The following is a 20,397-nucleotide window of genomic DNA, read 5'->3' on the forward strand; positions in this document are numbered from 1 at the left end:
TTGAGGAGTAAGTAATTAGTGAATGGGTGTAGTATTGGAGGAGTAAGTATTGAATGTGTGTATTACTGGAGGAGTAATTGGTTAGTGTATGGGTGTAGTATTGGAGGAGTAAGTAATTAGTGAATGGGTGTAGTATTGGAGGAGTAAGTGGTTAGTGGATGTGTGTAGTATTGGAGGAGTAAGTGATTAGTGGATGGGTGTAGTATTGGAGGAGTAAGTAATTAGTGAATGGGTGTAGTATTGGAGGAGTAAGTGGTTAGTGGATGTGTGTAGTATTGGAGGAGTAAGTGGTTAGTGGATGGGCGTAGTATTGGAGGAGTAAGTGGTTAGTGGATGGGTATAATGGTGGAGGAGTAAGTAATTAGTGAATGGGTGTAGTATTGGAGGAGTAAGTGGTTAGTGAATGGGTATAGTATTGGAAGAGTAAGTGGTTAGTTGATGGGCGTAGTATTGGAGGAGTAAGTGGTTAGTGAATGGGTATAATGGTGGAGGAGTAAGTAATTAGTGAATGGGTGTAGTATTGGAGGAGTAAGTAGTTAGTGGATGGGCGTAGTATTGGAGGAGTAAGTGGTTAGTGAATGGGTATAATGGTGGAGGAGTAAGTAATTAGTGAATGGGTGTAGTATTGGAAGAGTAAGTATTGAATGTGTGTATTACTGGAGGAGTAATTGGTTAGTGTATGGGTGTAGTATTGGAGGAGTAAGTAATTAGTGAATGGGTGTAGTATTGGAGGATTAAGTGGTTAGTGGATGTGTGTAGGATTGGAGGAGTAAGTGATTAGTGGATGGGTGTATTGGAGGAGTAAGTAATTAGTGAATGGGTGTAGTATTGGAGGAGTAAGTGGTTAGTGGATATGTGTAGTATTGGAGGAGTAAGTGGTTAGTGGATGGGCGTAGTATTGGAGGAGTAAGTGGTTAGTGAATGAGTATAATGGTGGAGGAGTAAGTGGTTAGTGGATGTGTGTAGTATTGGAGGAGTAAGTGGTTAGTGAATGGGTATAATGGTGGAGGAGTAAGTGGTTAGTGGATGTGTGTAGTATTGGAGGAGTAAGTGGTTAGTGGATGGGTGTAGTATTGGAGGAGTAAGTGGTTAGTGGATGGGTGTAGTATTGGAGGAGTAAGTGGTTAGTGGATGGGTGTAGTATTGGAGGAGTAAGTGGTTAGTGAATGGGTGTAGTATTGGAGGAAAAAGTGGTTAGTGAATGGGTATACTGGTGGAGGAGTAAGTAATTTGTGAATGGGTGTAGTATTGGAGGAGTAAGTGGTTAGTGGATGGGCGTAGTTTTGGAGGAGTAAGTGGTTAGTGGATGTGTGTAGTATTGGAGGAGTAAGTGGTTATCAAATGGGTGTAGTGTAGGTGGAGTAGTAAGTGATTAGTAAATGGGTGTAGTATTGGAGGAGTAAGTGGTTAGTGGATGGGTGTAGTATAGGAGGAGTAAGTGGTTAGTGGATGTGTGTAGTATTGGAGGAGTAAGTGGTTACCAAATGGGTGTAGTGTAGGAGGAGTAAGTGTTTTTTGAATGGGTGTAGTATTGGAGGAGTAAGTGGTTAGTGAATGGGTGTAGTATTGGAGGAGTAAGTGGTTAGTGAATGGGTGTAGTATTGGAGGAGTAAGTGGTTAGTGAATGGGTGTAGTATTGGAGGAGTAAGTGGTTAGTGAATGGGTGTAGTATTGGAGGAGTAAGTGATTAGTGGATGGATGTAGTATTGGAGTAGTAAGTGGTTAGCGGATGGATGTCGTGGTGGAAGAGTAAGTGATCAGTGAATGGGTGTAGTGGTGGAGTAAGTGGTTATCAAATGGGTGTAGTGTAGGAGGAGTAAGTGGTTAGTGAATGGGTGTAGTATTGGAGGAGTAAGTGGTTATCAAATGGGTGTAGTGTAGGAGGAGTAAGTGGTTTTTGAATGGGTGTAGTATAGGAGGAGTAAGTGGTTAGTGGATGGGCGTAGTATTGGAGGAGTAAGTGGTTAGTGGATGTGTGTAGTATTGGAGGAGTAAGTGGTTATCAAATGGGTGTAGTGTAGGTGGAGTAGTAAGTGATTAGTAAATGGGTGTAGTATTGGAGGAGTAAGTGGTTAGTGGATGGGCGTAGTATAGGAGGAGTAAGTGGTTAGTGGATGTGTGTAGTATTGGAGGAGTAAGTGGTTATCAAATGGGTGTAGTGTAGGAGGAGTAAGTGTTTTTTGAATGGGTGTAGTATTGGAGGAGTAAGTGGTTAGTGAATGGGTGTAGTATTGGAGGAGTAAGTGGTTAGTGAATGGGTGTAGTATTGGAGTAGTAAGTCGTTAGAGGATTGGTGTAGAGGAGGAGTAAATGATTAGTGGATGGGTGTAGTGGTAGAGTAGCAATTGGCTAGAGGACGGGTGTAGTATTGGAGTAGTAAGTTAGTGGATGGGTGTAGTGGTGGAGTAAGTGGTTATCGAATGGGTGTAGTGTAGGAGGAGTAAGTGGTTAGTGAATGGGTGTAGTATTGGAGGAGGAAGTGGTTAGAGGATGGGTGTAGTGATGGAGGAGTAAGTGATTAGTGGATGGGTGTATTATTGGAGTAGTAAGTGATTAGTGAATGGTGTAGTATTGGAGGAGTAAGTAATTAGTGAATGGTGTAGTATTTGAGTAGTAAGTGGTTAGTGAATGGGTAGTGGAGGAGGAGTAAGTGATTAGTGGATGGGTGTAGTATTGGAGTTGTAAGTGGTTAGTGGATGGGTGTATTTTTGGAGGAGTTAGTGGATGGGTGTAGTGTAGGATGAGTAGTAAGTGGCTAGAGGACAGGTGTAGTATTGGAGTAGTAAGTTATTAGTGGATGGGTGTAGTATTGGAGTAGTAAGTTATTAGTGAATGGGTGTAGTATTGGAGTAGTAAGTGATTAGTGGATGGGTGTAGTATTGGAGGAGTAAGTGGTTAGTGAATGGGTGTAGTATTGGAGGAGTAAGTGGTTAGTGGATGGGTGTAGTATTGGAGGAGTTAGTGGATGGGTGTAGTATTGCAGGAGTAAGTGGTTAGTGGATGGGTGTAGTATTGGAGGAGTTAGTGATTTTAGTGGATGGGTGTAGTATTGGAGTAGTAAGTGGTTAGTGAATGGGGTGTCTTATTGGAGGAGTAAGTAATTAGTGAATGGGTATAATGGTGGAGTTAGTGGATGGATGTAGTGGAGGAGTAAGTGGTTAGAGAAGTGATTCCCAACCTCGGTCCTCAAGGCACACTAACAGTCCTTGTTTTATTGATATCCATGGTTGAGCACAGATGGTTAAATCAAAATAACTGCGTTACTAATTAAGTCACCTGTGCTTAAGTACGGTTATCTTTAAAACCTGGACTGTTAGTATGCCTGGAGGACCATGGTTGGGAACCCCTGGGTTAGAGGGTGGATGTAGTATTGGAGGAGTTGTAAATGGTTAGAGGATGGGTGTATTGGAGGAGGAGTAAGTGGTCAGTAAATAGGTGTAGTGGTGGAGGAGTAAGTGGTTTAGTAAATGGGTGTAGTGGAGGAGGAGTAAGTTTTTAGAGGATGTGTGTATTAATGGAGGAGGAGGAAGTGTTTAGTAAATAGGTGTAGTGGAGGAGGAGTAAGTGGTTAGAGAATGGGTGTAGTGGAGGAGGAGTAGGTGGTCAGTAAATAGGTGTAGTGGAGGAGGAGTAAGTTTTTAGAGGATGGGTGTATTAGTGGAGGAGGAGTAAGTGATCAGTAAATGGATGTAGTGGAGGAGAAGTTAGTGGTTAGAGGATGGGTGTAGTGGAGGAGGAGTTAGTGGTTAGAGGATTGGTGTAGTGGAGGAGGAGTAAGTGGTTAGAGAATGGGTGTAGTGGAGGAGGAGTAAGTGGTCAGTAAATAGGTGTAGTGGAGGAGGAGTAAGTGGTTAGAGGATGGGTGTATTAGTGGAGGAGGAGTAAGTGGTTAGTAAATAGGTGTAGTGGAGCAGGAGTAAGTGGTTAGAGGATGGGTGTATTAGTGGAGGAGGAGTAAGTGATCAGTAAATGGATGTAGTGGAGGAGGAGTTAGTGGTTAGAGGATGGGTGTAGTGGAGGAGGAGTAAGTTGTCAGTAAATGGTTGTAGTGGAAGAGTAAGTGGTCAGCAAATAGGTGTAGTGGAGGAGGAGTAAGTAGTTAGAAAATTAGTGGAGTAAGTGGTTAGAGGATGGGTGTCATGGGCAGAGGAGTAAGTGGTTAGAGGATGAGTGTAGTGGAGGAGGAGTAAGTGGTTAGAGGATGGGTGTAGTGGAGGAGAAGTAAGTGGTTAGAGGATGGGTGTAGTGGAGGAGGAGTAAGTGGTTAGAGGATGGGTGTAGTGGAGGAGGAGTAAGTGGTTAGAGGATGGGTGTAGTTGTGGCCGATTATGTGATTAGAGAATGGGTGTAGTGGAGGAGGAGTAAGTGGTCAGCAAATAGGTGTAGTGGAGGAGGAGTAAGTAGTTAGAGAATTAGTGGAGTAAGTGGTTAGAGGATGGGTGTCATGGGCAGAGGAGTAAGTGGTTAGAGGATGGGTGTCATGGGCAGAGGAGTAAGTGGTTAGAGGATGGGTGTCATGGACAGGAGTAAGTAGTTAGAGGATGGGTGTCATGGAGGAGGAGTAAGTGGTTAGAGGATGGGTGTAGTTGTGGCGGATTATGTGATTAGAGAATGGGTGTAGTGGAGGAGGAGTAAGTGGTTAGAGGATGAGTGTAGTGGAGGAGGAGTAAGTGGTTAGAGGATGGGTGTAGTGGAGGAGGAGTAAGTGGTTAGAGGATGGGTGTAGTTGTGGCGGATTATGTGATTAGAGAATGGGTGTAGTGGAGGAGGAGTAAGTGGTCAGCAAATAGGTGTAGTGGAGGAGGAGTAAGTAGTTAGAGAATTAGTGGAGTAAGTGGTTAGAGGATGGGTGTCATGGGCAGAGGAGTAAGTGGTTAGAGGATGGGTGTCATGGACAGGAGTAAGTAGTTAGAGGATGGGTGTCATGGAGGAGGAGTAAGTGGTTAGAGGATGGGTGTAGTTGTGGCGGATTATGTGATTAGAGAATGGGTGTAGTGGAGGAGGAGTAAGTGGTTAGAGGATGAGTGTAGTGGAGGAGGAGTAAGTGGTTAGAGGATGGGTGTAGTGGAGGAGAAGTAAGTGGTTAGAGAATGGGTGTAGTGGAGGAGGAGTAAGTGGTTAGAGGATGAGTGTAGTGGAGGAGGAGTAAGTGGTTAGAGGATGGGTGTAGTGGAGGAGGAGTAAGTGGTTAGAGGATGGGTGTAGTGGAGGAGGAGTAAGTGGTTAGAGAATGGGTGTAGTGGAGGAGGAGTAAGTGGTCAGTAAATAGGTGTAGTGGAGGAGGAGTAAGTGGTTTGAGGATGGGTGTATTAGTGGAGGAGCAGTAAGTGGTCAGTAAATAAGTAGTGTAGGAGGAGTAAGTGGTTAGAGAATGGGTGTAGTGGTGGCGGATTATGTGGTTAGAGAATGGGTGTAGTGGTGGCGGATTATGTGGTTAGAGAATGGGTGTAGTGGTGGCGGATTATGTGATTAGGGAATGGGTGTAGTTGAGGAGAAGTAAGTGGTTAGTGGCTGGTATAGTGGAGGAGGAATATTTGTTTTTAGTAGGCGGAGATGGAGAGGTGTTAGATGGGAGTAGTAGGGTACTGTTGGGTAGGGTATTGGAGGGGTATATTGGAGGAAGTGTAAAGTGCTGTTTAATGGGTGTAATGATGAAGGATTTAGGGGCTGCTGATTGGGTGTTGTGAAAGCAAAATAAGGGGGCGTTGGATTGTGTAGTTGATGAGTGCAGAGTTATTGGATGGATGTAGTGCATTGGTTCTCAAACTCTGTTCTCAGGACCTTTAACAGTTCACGTCCCAGACCAAAGGACAGGTGTATAGGTGTATTCCCAACTGTCACATTTCACAGACCACGGGACAGGTGCATAGGTGTATTCCCAACTGTCACATTTCCCAGAGCACTGAGCAGGTGCATAGGTGTATTCCTAACTGTCACATTTCCCAGAGCACTGAGTAGGTGTATAGGTGTATTCCCAACTGTCACATTTTCCAGAGCACTGAGTAGGTGTATAGGTGTATTCCCAACTGTCACATTTCCCAGAGCACTGAGCAGGTGCATAGGTGTATTCCTAACTGTCACATTTCCCAGAGCACTGAGTAGGTGTATAGGTGTATTCCCAACTGTCACATTTCCCAGAGCACTGAGTAGGTGTATAGGTGTATTCCCAACTGTCACATTTCCCAGAGCACTGAGCAGGTGCATAGGTGTATTCCTAACTGTCACATTTCCCAGAGCACTGAGCAGGTGTATAGGTGTATTCCCAACTGTCACATTTTAAAGAGCCACAGGTCACCTGCAAAACATGAACTGTTTGGCATCCCGAAGTCCGGCATGAGAAGTACTGGTGTAGTGGACAAGGTGCTGTTGGATGGGAGTAGTGAGGTGGAGATTGGGGGTGTTGGTTATGTGTAGTAGAGGAGGAGGTGGGTTTATTTGGTGACTTAAGTGGGCAGTGGGTTAGGGAAGAGACTGATGTGAAGTAGTGAGCTGATACCAGCTATGAGACCAGTACAGTAATACCCTCTTCTCTGCCTTTACAGTCTGTGACCCTGTCCTCGGAGATAAATGGAATGGGGAGGGATCTATGGTATGACCCCAATACCACCTATGTGTACCCCTAAATGTCTCTGTGTACCTCTTCTCATCCTGTCTGTATGTGCTACTCCGCCTGTCCTGTCTGTGCCCCGTGCATCCCCCCCTCCCTCCAGTATTCCCGTGTATATGCCCCCCCCCTCCAATAATGACTGCCTATCCTCTTGTTACCACTCACCGGAACTTCATGCACACATTCCCCTGTCCTGCCTGTGCCCCTGGCATCCCCTTTCCCTCCAGTATTCCCGTGTGTATGCCCTCCCACCTACCCCCTCTAATGACTGCCTGCCCTCTTGTTACCACCCCCCAGTACTTCCTGCGCACATCCCCCCTGTCCTGCCTGTGCCCCTGGCATCCCCCCTCCCTCCAGTATTCCCGTGTATATGCCCTCCCACATACCCCCTCTAATAATGACTGCCTGCCCTCTTGTTACCACCCCCCAGTACTTCCTGCGCACATCCCCCTGTGCCCCTGGCATCCCCCCTCCCCCCCAGTATTCCTGTGTATATGCCCTCCCACCTACCCCCTCTAATAATGATTGCCTGCCCTCTTGTTACCACCCCCCGGTACTTCCTGCGCACATCCCCCTGTCCTGTCTGTTTCTCTGATACCCCATCACCTATCTTCTTTCAGTACGTCCCAGAGGAACTTCTTCCAGTCTATAGAGATTTGGTCGTCCCTGTTGCTGATATCATCACCCCAAACCAGTTTGAGGCGGAGTAAGTGAAATATACGCCTGGTCACGTGACAGTGTGGGTGTGTCCTGCCCCAGCCTAGATCCCTTCTCTTGTCTGACTGTAATATCTCCTATGCCTCCTGCCGTCTCTAATGCATGCTCAGTATAATCCTGTTCTCTGATTCCATTAGTGGACACGGCTACCAAGAGGCGCAGAGCAGCATTACAGGGATTACATTCCCCCCCGGTGATAGAGCGCAGAGCAGCATTACAGGGATTACATTCCCCCCCGGTGATAGAGCACAGAGCAGCATTACAGGGATTACGTTCTCCGGTGATGTAGCACAGAGCAGCATTACAGGGATTATGTTCCCCTCCGGTGATGGAGCACAGAGCAGCATTACAGGGATTACGTTCCCCTCCGGTGATGGAGCAGCATTACAGGGATTACGTTCCCCTCCGGTGATGGAGCAGCATTACAGGGATTACGTTCTCCTCCGGTGATGGAGCAGCATTACAGGGATTACTTTCCCCTCCGGTGATGGAGCAGCATTACAGGGATTACGTTCCCCTCCGGTGATGGAGCAGCATTACAGGGATTACGTTCTCCTCCGGTGATGGAGCAGCATTACAGGGATTACTTTCCCCTCCGGTGATGGAGCAGCATTACAGGGATTACGTTCTCCTCCGGTGATGTAGCACAGAGCAGCATTACAGGGATTATGTTCCCCTCCGGTGATGGAGCACAGAGCAGCATTACAGGGATTACGTTCCCCTCCGGTGATGGAGCACAGAGCAGCATTACAGGGATTACGATCCCCTCTGGTGATAGAGCAGCATTACAGGGAATGCATTCCCCCGCGGTGATGGAGCAGCATTACAGGGATTACGTTCCCCTCCGGTGATGGAGCAGCATTATAGGGAATACATTCCCCCCCGGTGATGGAGCAGCATTACAGGGAATACATTCCCCCCCGGTGATGGAGCACAGAGCAGCAGTACAGGGATTACGTTCCCCCCTGGTGATGGAGCAGCATTACAGGGATTACGTTCCCCTCCGGTGATAGAGCAACAGTACAGGGATTACGTTCCCCTCCAGTGATGGAGCACAGAGCAGCAGTACAGGGATTACGTTCCCCTCCGATAATAGAGCCCAGAGCAGCATTACAGGGATTACGTTCCCCTCCGGTGATGGAGCAGCATTACAGGGATTACGTTCTCCTCCGGTGATGGAGCAGCATTACAGGGATTACTTTCCCCTTCGGTGATGGAGCAGCATTACAGGGATTACGTTCCCCTCCAGTGATGGAGCACAGAGCAGCAGTACAGGGATTACGTTCCCCTCCAGTGATGGAGCAGCATTACAGGGATTACGTTCTCCTCCGGTGATGGAGCAGCATTACAGGGATTACTTTCCCCTCTGGTGATGGAGCAGCATTACAGGGATTACGTTCCCCTCTGGTGATGGAGCAGCATTACAGGGATTACGTTCTCCTCCGGTGATGGAGCAGCATTACAGGGATTACTTTCCCCTCCGGTGATGGAGCAGCATTACAGGGATTACGTTCTCCTCCGGTGATGTAGCACAGAGCAGCATTACAGGGATTATGTTCCCCTCCGGTGATGGAGCACAGAGCAGCATTACAGGGATTACGTTCCCCTCCGGTGATGGAGCACAGAGCAGCATTACAGGGATTACGATCCCCTCTGGTGATAGAGCAGCATTACAGGGAATACATTCCCCCACGGTGATAGAGCAGCATTACAGGGATTACGTTCCCCTCCGGTGATGGAGCAGCATTATAGGGAATACATTCCCCCCCGGTGATGGAGCAGCATTACAGGGAATACATTCCCCCCCGGTGATGGAGCACAGAGCAGCAGTACAGGGATTACGTTCCCCCCCGGTGATGGAGCAGCATTACAGGGATTACGTTCCCCTCCGGTGATAGAGCAACAGTACAGGGATTACGATCCCCTCCAGTGATGGAGCACAGAGCAGCAGTACAGGGATTACGTTCCCCTCCGATAATAGAGCCCAGAGCAGCATTACAGGGATTACGTTCCCCTCCGGTGATGGAGCAGCATTACAGGGATTACGTTCTCCTCCGGTGATGGAGCAGCATTACAGGGATTACTTTCCCCTTCGGTGATGGAGCAGCATTACAGGGATTACGTTCCCCTCCAGTGATGGAGCACAGAGCAGCAGTACAGGGATTACGTTCCCCTCCAGTGATGGAGCACAGAGCAGCATTACAGGGATTACGTTCTCCTCCGGTGATGTAGCACAGAGCAGCATTACAGGGATTATGTTCCCCTCCGGTGATGGAGCACAGAGCAGCATTACAGGGATTACGTTCCCCTCCGGTGATGGAGCACAGAACAGCATTACAGGGATTACGATCCCCTCTGGTGATAGAGCAGCATTACAGGGATTACGTTCCCCTCCGGTGATGGAGCAGCATTACAGGGAATACATTCCCCCCTGGTGATAGAGCGCAGAGCAGCATTACAGGGATTACGTCACCCCCCCCGGTGATAGAGCATAGAGCAGCATTACAGGGATTACGTTCCCTTCCGGTGATGGAGCAGCATTACAGGGATTACTTTCCACTCCCGTGATGGAGCACAGAGCAGCATTATAGGGATTACGTTCCCCTCCGGTGATACTACACAGAGCAGCAGTACAGGGATTACATTCTCCTCCAGTGATAGAGCAGCAGTACAGGGATTAGGTTCCCCTCCGGTAATAGAGCCCAGAGCAGCATTACAGGGATTACGTTCCCCTCCGGTGATGGAGCAGCATTACAGGGATTACGTTCCCCTCCGGTGATGGAGCAGCATTACAGGGATTACATTCTCCTCCAGTGATGGAGCACAGAGCAGCAGTACAGGGATTACGTTCCCTTCCGGTGATGGAGAAGCATTACAGGGATTATGTTCCCCTCCAGTGATGGAGCACAGAGCAGCATTACAGGGATTACGTTCCCCTCTGGTGATGGAGCACAGAGCAGCATTATAGGGATTATGTTCCCTTCCGGTGATGGAGCATAGAGCAGCAGTACAGGGATTACGTTCCCCTCCGGTAATAGAGCAGCATTACAGGGATTACGTTCCCCTCCGGTGATGGAGCACAGAGCAGCATTATAGGGATTACATTCTCTATCGGTGATGGAGAAGCATTACAGGGATTAGGTTCCCTTCCGGTGATGGAGCACAGAGCAGCATTATAGGGATTACGTTCCCTTCCGGTGATAGAGCGCAGAGCAGTAGTACAGGGATTACGTTCTCCAGTGATACTGCACAGAGCAGCATTACAGGGATTACGTTCCCCTCCGGTGATACTGCACAGAGCAGCAGAACAGGGATTACATTCTCCTCCAGTGATAGAGCGCAGATTACGTTCCCCTCCGGTGATGGAGCAGCATTACAGGGATTACGTTCTCCGGTGATGGAGCAGCAGTACAGGGATTACGTTCTCCTCCGGTGATGGAGCAGCATTACAGGGATTACGTTCCCCTCCGGTGATGGAGCAGCATTACAGGGATTACGTTCCCCTTCGGTGATAGAGCAACAGTACAGGGATTACGTTCCCCTCCAGTGATGGAGCACAGAGCAGCAGTACAGGGATTACGTTCCCCTCCAGTGATGGAGCACAGAGCAGCATTACAGGGATTACGTTCTCCTCCGGTGATGTAGCACAGAGCAGCATTACAGGGATTATGTTCCCCTCCGGTGATGGAGCACAAAGCAGCATTACAGGGATTACGTTCCCCTCCAGTGATGGAGAAGCATTACAGGGATTGCGTTCCCTTCCGTTGATGGAGCACAGAGCAGCATTATAGGGATTATGTTCCCCTCCGGTGATGGAGCACAGAGCAGCATTATAGGGATTACGTTCCCTTACGGTGATGGAGAAGCATTACAGGGATTGCGTTCCCTTCCGGTGATGGAGCACAGAGCAGCATTATAGGGATTACGTTTCCCTCCGGTGATGGAGCAGCATTACAGGGATTACGTTCCCCTCCGGTGATGGAGCACAGAGCAGCATTATAGGGATTACGTTCCCTTCCGGTGATGGAGAAGCATTACAGGGATTACGTTCCCTTCCGGTGATGGAGCACAGAGCAGCAGTACAGGGATTACGTTCCCCTCCGGTGATAGAGCAGCAGTACAGGGATTACATTCCCTTCCGGTGATAGAGCTCAGAGCAGCAGTACCGGGATTACGTTCTCCGGTGATAGAGCAGCAGTACAGGGATTATGTTCCCCTCCGGTGATGGAGCAGCAGTACAGGCATTACGTTCCCCTCCGGTGATAGAGCAGAAGTACAGGGATTACTTTCCCCTCCAGTGATAGAGCGCAGAGCAGCATTACAGGGATTACGTTCCCCTCCGGTGATGGAGCAGCATTACAGGGATTATGTTCCCCTCCGGTGATGGAGCACAGAGCAGCATTATAGGGATTACGTTCCCTTCCGGTGATGGAGAAGCATTACAGGGATTACGTTCCCTTCCGGTGATGGAGAAGCATTACAGGGATTATGTTCCCCTCCAGTGATGGAGCACAGAGCAGCATTATAGGGATTATGTTCCCTTCCGGTGATGGAGAAGCATTACAGGGATTACGTTCCTTTCGGGTGATGGAGCATAGAGCAGCAGTACAGGGATTACGTTCCCCTCCGGTAATAGAGCAGCATTACAGGGATTACGTTCCCCTCCGGTGATGGAGCACAGAGCAGCATTATAGGGATTATGTTCCCTTCCGGTGATGGAGAAGCATTACAGGGATTACGTTCCCTTCCGGTGATGGAGCACAGAGCAGCATTACAGGGATTACGTTCCCCTCCGGTGATGGAGCAGCATTACAGGGATTACGTTCCCCTCCGGTGATAGAGCAGCATTATAGGGATTACGTTCCCCTCCGGTGATGGAGCACAGAGCAGCATTATAGGGATTACGTTCCCTTCCGGTGATGGAGAAGCATTACAGGGATTACGTTCCCTTCCGGTGATGGAGCACAAAGCAGCAGTACAGGGATTACGTTCCCCTCCGGTGATAGAGCAGCATTACAGGGATTACATTCCCTTCCGGTGATAGAGCTCAGAGCAGCAGTACAGAGATTATGTTCCCCTCCGGTGATGGAGCAGCAGTACAGGCATTACGTTCCCCTCCGGTGATAGAGCAGAAGTACAGGGATTACTTTCCCCTCCGGTGATGGAGCAGCAGTACAGGGATTACGTTCCCCTACGGTGATGGAGCACAGAGCAGCATTACAGGGATTACATTCCCTTCCGGTGATGGAGCACAGAGCAGCATTACAGGGATTATATTCCCCCCCAGTGATAGAGCGCAGTGTGAACCAAGGTACCCCTTTGAATATGACAGTGACAGTCCTCTTACAGACACAGATATATACAGTCAGGTGCATAAATATTGGGACATTGACAGAATTCTCATATTTTGGCCTCTATTCACCACCACAATGGCTTTGAAATGAAACAAACAAGATGTGCTTTACCTGCAGATTTTCAGATTTAATTTGAGGGTAATTACATCCAAATCAGGTGAACGGTGTAGGAATTACAGCGGTTTCTATATGTGCCTCCCACTTTTTAAGGGGCCAAAAGTAATGGGACAAACTAAACAATCCTAAATCTAACTTTCACTTTTTAATACTTTGTTGCAAATTCTTTGCAGGCAATTACAGCCTGAAGTCTGGAACGCATAGACATCACCAGATGCTGGGTTTCATCCCTGGTGATGCTCTGCCAGGCCTCTACTGCAAATGTCTTCAGTTCCTGCTTGTTCTTGGGGCATTTTCCCTTCAGTTTTGTCTTCATCAAGTGAAATGCATGCTCAATCGGATTCAGGTCAGAGGATTGACTTGGCCATTGCATAACATTCCACTTTTTAGCCTTAAAAAACTCTTTGGTTTCTTTTGCAGTATGCTTCGGGTCATTGTCCATCTGCACTGTGAAGCGCTGTCCAATGAGTTCAGAAGCATTTGACTGAATATGAGCATATAATATTGCCCGAAACACTTCAGAATTCATTCTGCTGCTTTTGTCAGCAGTCACATCATCAATAAATACAAGGGAACTAGTTCCATTGGCAGCCATACATGCCCACGCCATGACACTACCACCACCATGCTTCACTGATGAGGTGATATGTTTTGGATCATGAGCAGTTCCTTTCCTTCTCCATACTCTTCTCTTCCCATCACTCTGGTATAAGTTGATCTTTGTCTCATCTGTCCATAGGATGTTGTTCCAGAACTGTAATGGCTTTTTTAGATGTTGTTTGGCAAACTCTAATCTGGTCTTCCTATTTATGAGGCTCACCAATGGTTTACATCTTGTGGTGAACCCTCTATATTCACTCTTGTGAAGTCTTCTCTTGATTGTTGACTTTGACACATATACACCTACCTCCTGGAGAGTGTTCTTGATTTGGCCAACTGTTGTGAAGGGGTTTTTCTTCACCAGGGAAATAATTCTTCTGTCATCCACCACAGTTGTTTTCCGTGGTCTTCCGGGTCTTTTGGTGTTGCTGAGCTCTCCAGTGCGTTCTTTCTTTTTAAGAATGTTCCAAACAGTTGATTTGGCCACACCTAATGTTTTTGCTATCTCTCTGATGGGTTTGTTTTGATTTTTCAGCCTAATGATGGCTTGCTTCACTGATAGTGACAGCTCTTTGTATCTCATATTGAGGGTCGACAGCAACTGATTCCAAATGCAAATGTCACACCTAGAATCAACTCCAGACCTTCTACCTGCTTAATTGATAATGAAATAACGAGGGAATAGCCCACACCTGTCCATGAAATAGCTTTTGAGTTGATAGTCCCATTACTTTTGGCCCCTTAAAAAGTGGGAGGCACATATAGAAACCATTGTAATTCCTACACCGTTCACCTGATTTGGATGTAATTACCCTCAAATTAAATCTGAAAGTCTGCAGGTAAATCACATCTTGTTTGTTTCATTTCAAAGCCATTGTGGTGGTGACTAGAGGCCAAAATCTGAGAATTCTGTCAATGTCCCAATATTTATGCACCTGACTGTAACTAAGTGCAGTAACAGATGGATGACTACAATTACACATAGTAACATACAGGAGCTAGCATGGAGACAGGTACATTATAATGTGTGGATTCAGCCTAGGGCGTAGCATCAGGGCAGACGTGAGACATGTGGAGGGGACCGCTGGCCATGGTAACTTACATCCCGGACGGGTAGTGATAAGACATTAGGTAAAGACAGGGCAGGAATGGACAAGGAGGGTCTAGGAGGTGATCTCTACGAGAAGACATCAAACGGAGGTGGTAATAGGAGTGACCTAGTCATCTTACATTCTTCTGGGTATGACAGACGTTACCGTGGGTGAGGGTCTGACTCTTGGTGGGCTTGGTGTATATATTCCTCTGTTCTATGGGGCTTTACCTCTTAGCGACCTGGTGTTAATACATTTTGTCTGTCTCCAGGTTACTAACCGGACGGAAGATTCATACTCAGCAGGAAGCCATACAGGTGAGCTTCCAGATTCCTCCTCTGACCAGTCCTGGTCACTTCTTCTATCACCATTTCCCAGGCACTTCCAAATGATAGAGTTGAAGTTTCTTGCTGTGGTCACCTTCTAACCCAATCTTTGCCATCGCTGTTCCTCACCTCTATCCTGAGCTAGAGTCCCCCCAAACTCTTCTTAACCCTCTGTACATGTCACTTGCATCCTTCACAATCCCAGCATGTGTCTCCCAGGTTATGGACATGCTACATGCTTCGGGGCCAAACACCGTGGTCATCACCAGCTCGGACCTCCCGGCGTCCCGTGGTTCAGAATATCTCATCACATTGGGAAGCCAGAGGCGAGGTACGATGCCCAGATAGATTCTCTGCCTGTGATGTCCACCAATAGTGACTCCCAAACCAACACTCCGAAAATTACATTAGTACTGTCCATGCCCAATGGCATTAGGTGACTATTAATATATAGACTGCTATGGTGAGGACACAGATCCCACTGGGGGGGGGGATATGGGGATGGGGGGGACATGTAGGAAGGAGTGTAAGTGAGGAGTGTGGGAGCAGAGCATTATATGACTATGTACCTGGGATCATATAGAAGGATATACACGTAGAAGTTACCGGGATGGGGGGAGGACATCTAGGAGGGAGTGTAGGAGCAGAGCATTATATGACTATGTACCTGGGATCATATAGAAGGATATACACGTAGGAGTTACCGGGATGGGGGGGGAGGACATGTAGGAGGGAGTGTAAGTAAGGAGTGTGGGAGCAGAGCATTATATGACTATGTGCCTGGGATCATATAGAAGGATATACACGTAGGAGTTACCGGGATGGGGGGAGGACATGTAGGAGGGAGTGTAGGAGCAGAGCATTATATGACTATGTGCCTGGGATCATATAGAAGGATATACACGTAGGAGTTACCGGGATGGGGGGAGGACATGTAGGAGGGAGTGTAAGTGAGGAGTGTGGGAGCAGAGCATTATATGACTATGTACCTGGGATCATATAGAAGGATATACACGTAGGAGTTACCGGGGGGGGGGGGGGGGGGACATGTAGGAGGGAGTGTAAGTGAGGAGTGTGGGAGCAGAGCATTATATGACTATGTACCTGGGATCATATAGAAGGATATACACGTAGGAGTTACCGGGATGGGGGGACATGTAGGAGGGAGTGTAAGTGAGGAGTGTGGGAGCAGAGCATTATATGACTATGTACCTGGGATCATATAGAAGGATATACACGTAGAAGTTACCGGGATGGGGGGAGGACATCTAGGAGGGAGTGTAGGAGCAGAGCATTATATGACTATGTACCTGGGATCATATAGAAGGATATACACGTAGGAGTTACCGGGATGGGGGGGGAGGACATGTAGGAGGGAGTGTAAGTAAGGAGTGTGGGAGCAGAGCATTATATGACTATGTGCCTGGGATCATATAGAAGGATATACACGTAGGAGTTACCGGGATGGGGGGAGGACATGTAGGAGGGAGTGTAGGAGCAGAGCATTATATGACTATGTGCCTGGGATCATATAGAAGGATATACACGTAGGAGTTACCGGGATGGGGGGAGGACATGTAGGAGGGAGTGTAAGTGAGGAGTGTGGGAGCAGAGCATTATATGACTATGTACCTGGGATCATATAGAAGGATATACACGTAGGAGTTACTGGGGGGGGGGGGGGGGGGACATGTAGGAGGGAGTGTAAGTGAGGAGTGTGGGAGCAGAGCATTATATGACTATGTACCTGGGATCATATAGAAGGATATACACGTAGGAGTTACCGGGATGGGGGGACATGTAGGAGGGAGTGTAAGTGAGGAGTGTGGGAGCAGAGCATTATATGACTATGTACCTGGGATCATATAGAAGGATATACACGTAGGAGTTACCGGGATGGGGGGGGAGGACATGTAGGAGGGAGTGTAAGTAAGGAGTGTGGGAGCAGAGCATTATATGACTATGTGCCTGGGATCATATAGAAGGATATACACGTAGGAGTTACCGGGATGGGGGGAGGACATGTAGGAGGGAGTGTAGGAGCAGAGCATTATATGACTATGTGCCTGGGATCATATAGAAGGATATACACGTAGGAGTTACCGGGATGGGGGGAGGACATGTAGGAGGGAGTGTAAGTGAGGAGTGTGGGAGCAGAGCATTATATGACTATGTACCTGGGATCATATAGAAGGATATACACGTAGGAGTTACCGGGGGGGGGGGGGGGGGACATGTAGGAGGGAGTGTAAGTGAGGAGTGTGGGAGCAGAGCATTATATGACTATGTACCTGGGATCATATAGAAGGATATACACGTAGGAGTTACCGGGATGGGGGGACATGTAGGAGGGAGTGTAAGTGAGGAGTGTGGGAGCAGAGCATTATATGACTATGTACCTGGGATCATATAGAAGGATATACACGTAGGAGTTACCGGGATGGGGGGGGGGGGAGGACATGTAGGAGGGAGTGTAAGTGAGGAGTGTAGGAGCAGAGCATTATATGACTATGTGCCTGGGATCATATAGAAGGATATACACGTAGGAGTTACCGGGATGGGGGGGGGAGGAGGACATGTAGGAGGGAGTGTAAGTGAGGAGTGTAGGAGCAGAGCATTATATGACTATGTGCCTGGGATCATATAGAAGGATATACACGTAGGAGTTACCGGGATGGGGGGGGGGGGAGTACATGTAGGAGGGAGTGTAAGTGAGGAGTGTGGGAGCAGAGCATTATATGACTATGTGCCTGGGATCATATAGAAGGATATACACGTAGGAGTTACCGGGATGGGGGGGGGGGGGAGTACATGTAGGAGGGAGTGTAAGTGAGGAGTGTAGGAGCAGAGCATTATATGACTATGTGCCTGGGATCATATAGAAGGATATACACGTAGGAGTTACCGGGATGGGGGGGGGACATGTAGGAGGGAGTGTAAGTGAGGAGTGTAGGAGCAGAGCATTATATGACTATGTGCCTGGGATCCTATAGAAGGATATACACGTAGGAGTTACCGGGATGGGGGGGGGAGGAGGACATGTAGGAGGGAGTGTAAGTGAGGAGTGTAGGAGCAGAGCATTATATGACTATGTGCCTGGGATCATATAGAAGGATATACACGTAGGAGTTACCGGGATGGGGGGGGGGGGGGGGGGAGTACATGTAGGAGGGAGTGTAAGTGAGGAGTGTAGGAGCAGAGCATTATATGACTATGTGCCTGGGATCATATAGAAGGATATACACGTAGGAGTTACCGGGATGGGGGGGGGGGGGGGGGGGAGTACATGTAGGAGGGAGTGTAAGTGAGGAGTGTAGGAGGGAGTGTAGGAGCAGAGCATTATATGACTATGTACCTGGGATCATATAGAAGGATATACACTTAGGAGTTACCAGGATGGGGGGGGGACATGTTGGAGGGAGTGTTGTAGGATTTGGTACGATAAGAGTTACTGTAACAATCGTCACACAGGGAACCTGATAGTTCTTATGTCAGACTTGTTTCTTTCAGCCACAGTGTATTATGTATCAAGATGTGAGTGTGAGCTCTTGTGCCGTAAGTAAGTTGTAGCCTTATTCTGTGAGCAGATCTCTTCCCATGCTTTCATCTGACCCATGTACACCAGTGAAGCTGTTGGATAGACAGTAGCAGTGAAGCTCTGGATGGGTTATACTGAGCTGTACTGTAGCCAGTGTTATGTTAGTCTTACGTTTCTTAGCATTATTATAGAGGAATATTATCTTCCGTGCTTAACCCTACTAAGCACCAGCTGCTGGACCTGTGTCTGCACACGTAGTGTCCCTCTGCTATTACACACGTCATGTATGAATCTGGGGCATCCTAGGATCATATATATATCTACCTGCGAGCGGCCATAGACCCGGTGCCCTCCTATAGGTTATCTAAGTAAGTCCAACCCTTGCCTCTCTCTAGTGGATGAGGACGGACAGAGACAGACGCTGAGGATCTGCCTGGAGTTACCCCGCGTGGACGCTGTGTTTGTGGGGACTGGCGATCTCTTTGCTGCTATGCTCCTGGCCTGGACGCACCTTCACCCTAATAACTTTAAGGTAACTTCCATAGATGCGATCTCTGTGTCTCTCTATATGTGTGTCGCACAGAAGATAGTCAGCTCCGAGCACTGACCACACTAGATGGGTGACGTACTTCTAATGGTGGCAGCCATCTGGGTGAGCTCTGCCGGGGCCAGAAATCTGCGTAGGAAGATGGAGACCCTGGCCTCGGCACACCTAAAACACGGGGGCAACACGCCCTTATTTTGTAAAACTGACCACGTTCCCGCCCCCACCCCCATGCACCGCAGCATGTCAATCATAGGGACACTGTGAGCGATTTCACAGACACTTATTGGCACATGTACAGTACAGAGCCTGCGCCAATCCGTAACCATCGGGTATTCGTATATCTCTGATATTGGCCCGAAGACTCCATGTGCTCTCCATGTTTTAGTCCTTACATCACAAGTTATTTACATGGCAACATATGGGTTATATTTCCCCCATTATACCACAGATATAGTTACATACTAGGAATTGTTGGTGGAGACCTGCAAGTAGCATTTTCCTGTTATCCTGCTGTGTACACCTGGGGGTTACAGCGATGGCCTATGGTATGAGGGGAGTACCTGATGTGTACACCTGGGGGTTACAGTGATGGCCTATGGTATGAGGGGTCCCTGATGTGTACACCTGGGGGTTACAGTGATGGCCTATGGTATGAGGGGTCCCTGATGTGTACACCTGGGGGTTACAGTGATGGCCTATGGTATGAGGGGAGTACCTGATGTGTACACCTGGGGGTTACAGTGATGGCCTATGGTATGAGGGGTCCCTGATGTGTACACCTGGGGGTTACAGTGATGGCCTATGGTATGAGGGGAGTACCTGATGTGTACACCTGGGGGTTACAGCGATGGCCTATGGTATGAGGGGAGTACCTGATGTGTACACCTGGGGGTTACAGTGATGGCCTATGGTATGAGGGGAGTCCCTGATGTGTACACCTGGGGGTTACAGCGATGGCCTATGGTATGAGGGGAGTCCCTGATGTGTACACCTGGGGGTTACAGCGATGGCCTATGGTATGAGGGGTCCCTGATGTGTACACCTGGGGGTTACAGCGATGGCCTATGGTATGAGGGGAGTCTAAATTTATTTGTTATGGGAAGTGCCCCCAGTATCCCTGCCCAACAGTAATTATTATGGGAAGTGCCCCCAGTATCCCTGCCCAACAGTAATTATTATGGGAAGTGCCCCCAGTATCCCTGCCCAACAGTAATTATTATGGGAAGTGCCCCCAGTATCCCTGCCCAACAGTAATTATTATGGGAAGTGCCCCCAGAATCTCTGCCCAACAGTAATTATTATGGGAAGTGCCCCCAGGATCCCTGCCCAACAGTAATTAGTATGGGAAGTGCCCCCAGAATCCCTGCCCAACGGTATTTATTGTGGGAAGGGCCCCCAGAATCCCTGCCCAACGGTATTTATTGTGGGAAGTGCCCCCAGAATCCCTGCCCAACGGTATTTATTGTGGGAAGTGCCCCCAGAATCCCTGCCCAACGGTAT

The 20,397-nt window shown here is 48.3% G+C and overlaps 1 protein-coding gene across 1 annotated transcript in view; it reads left to right on the forward strand.

The window, feature by feature from the left end:
- Window positions 1–20,397, forward strand: part of PDXK (pyridoxal kinase) — a 79,488-nt gene that overhangs the window by 54,805 nt on the left and 4,286 nt on the right. Inside the window, exons 4-8 of the mRNA XM_088463714.1 lie at window positions 6,543–6,589; window positions 7,228–7,313; window positions 14,758–14,803; window positions 15,032–15,143; window positions 18,746–18,882. Coding sequence (XP_088319840.1) covers window positions 6,543–6,589; window positions 7,228–7,313; window positions 14,758–14,803; window positions 15,032–15,143; window positions 18,746–18,882 — 428 coding nt within the window. The remainder of the gene's footprint in view (window positions 1–6,542; window positions 6,590–7,227; window positions 7,314–14,757; window positions 14,804–15,031; window positions 15,144–18,745; window positions 18,883–20,397) is intronic.

This window comes from Taudactylus pleione, unplaced genomic scaffold (genome assembly GCF_031769625.1).
Source record: "Taudactylus pleione unplaced genomic scaffold, aTauple2 ptg001433l, whole genome shotgun sequence".
Classification (NCBI taxonomy): Eukaryota; Metazoa; Chordata; class Amphibia; order Anura; family Myobatrachidae; genus Taudactylus; species Taudactylus pleione.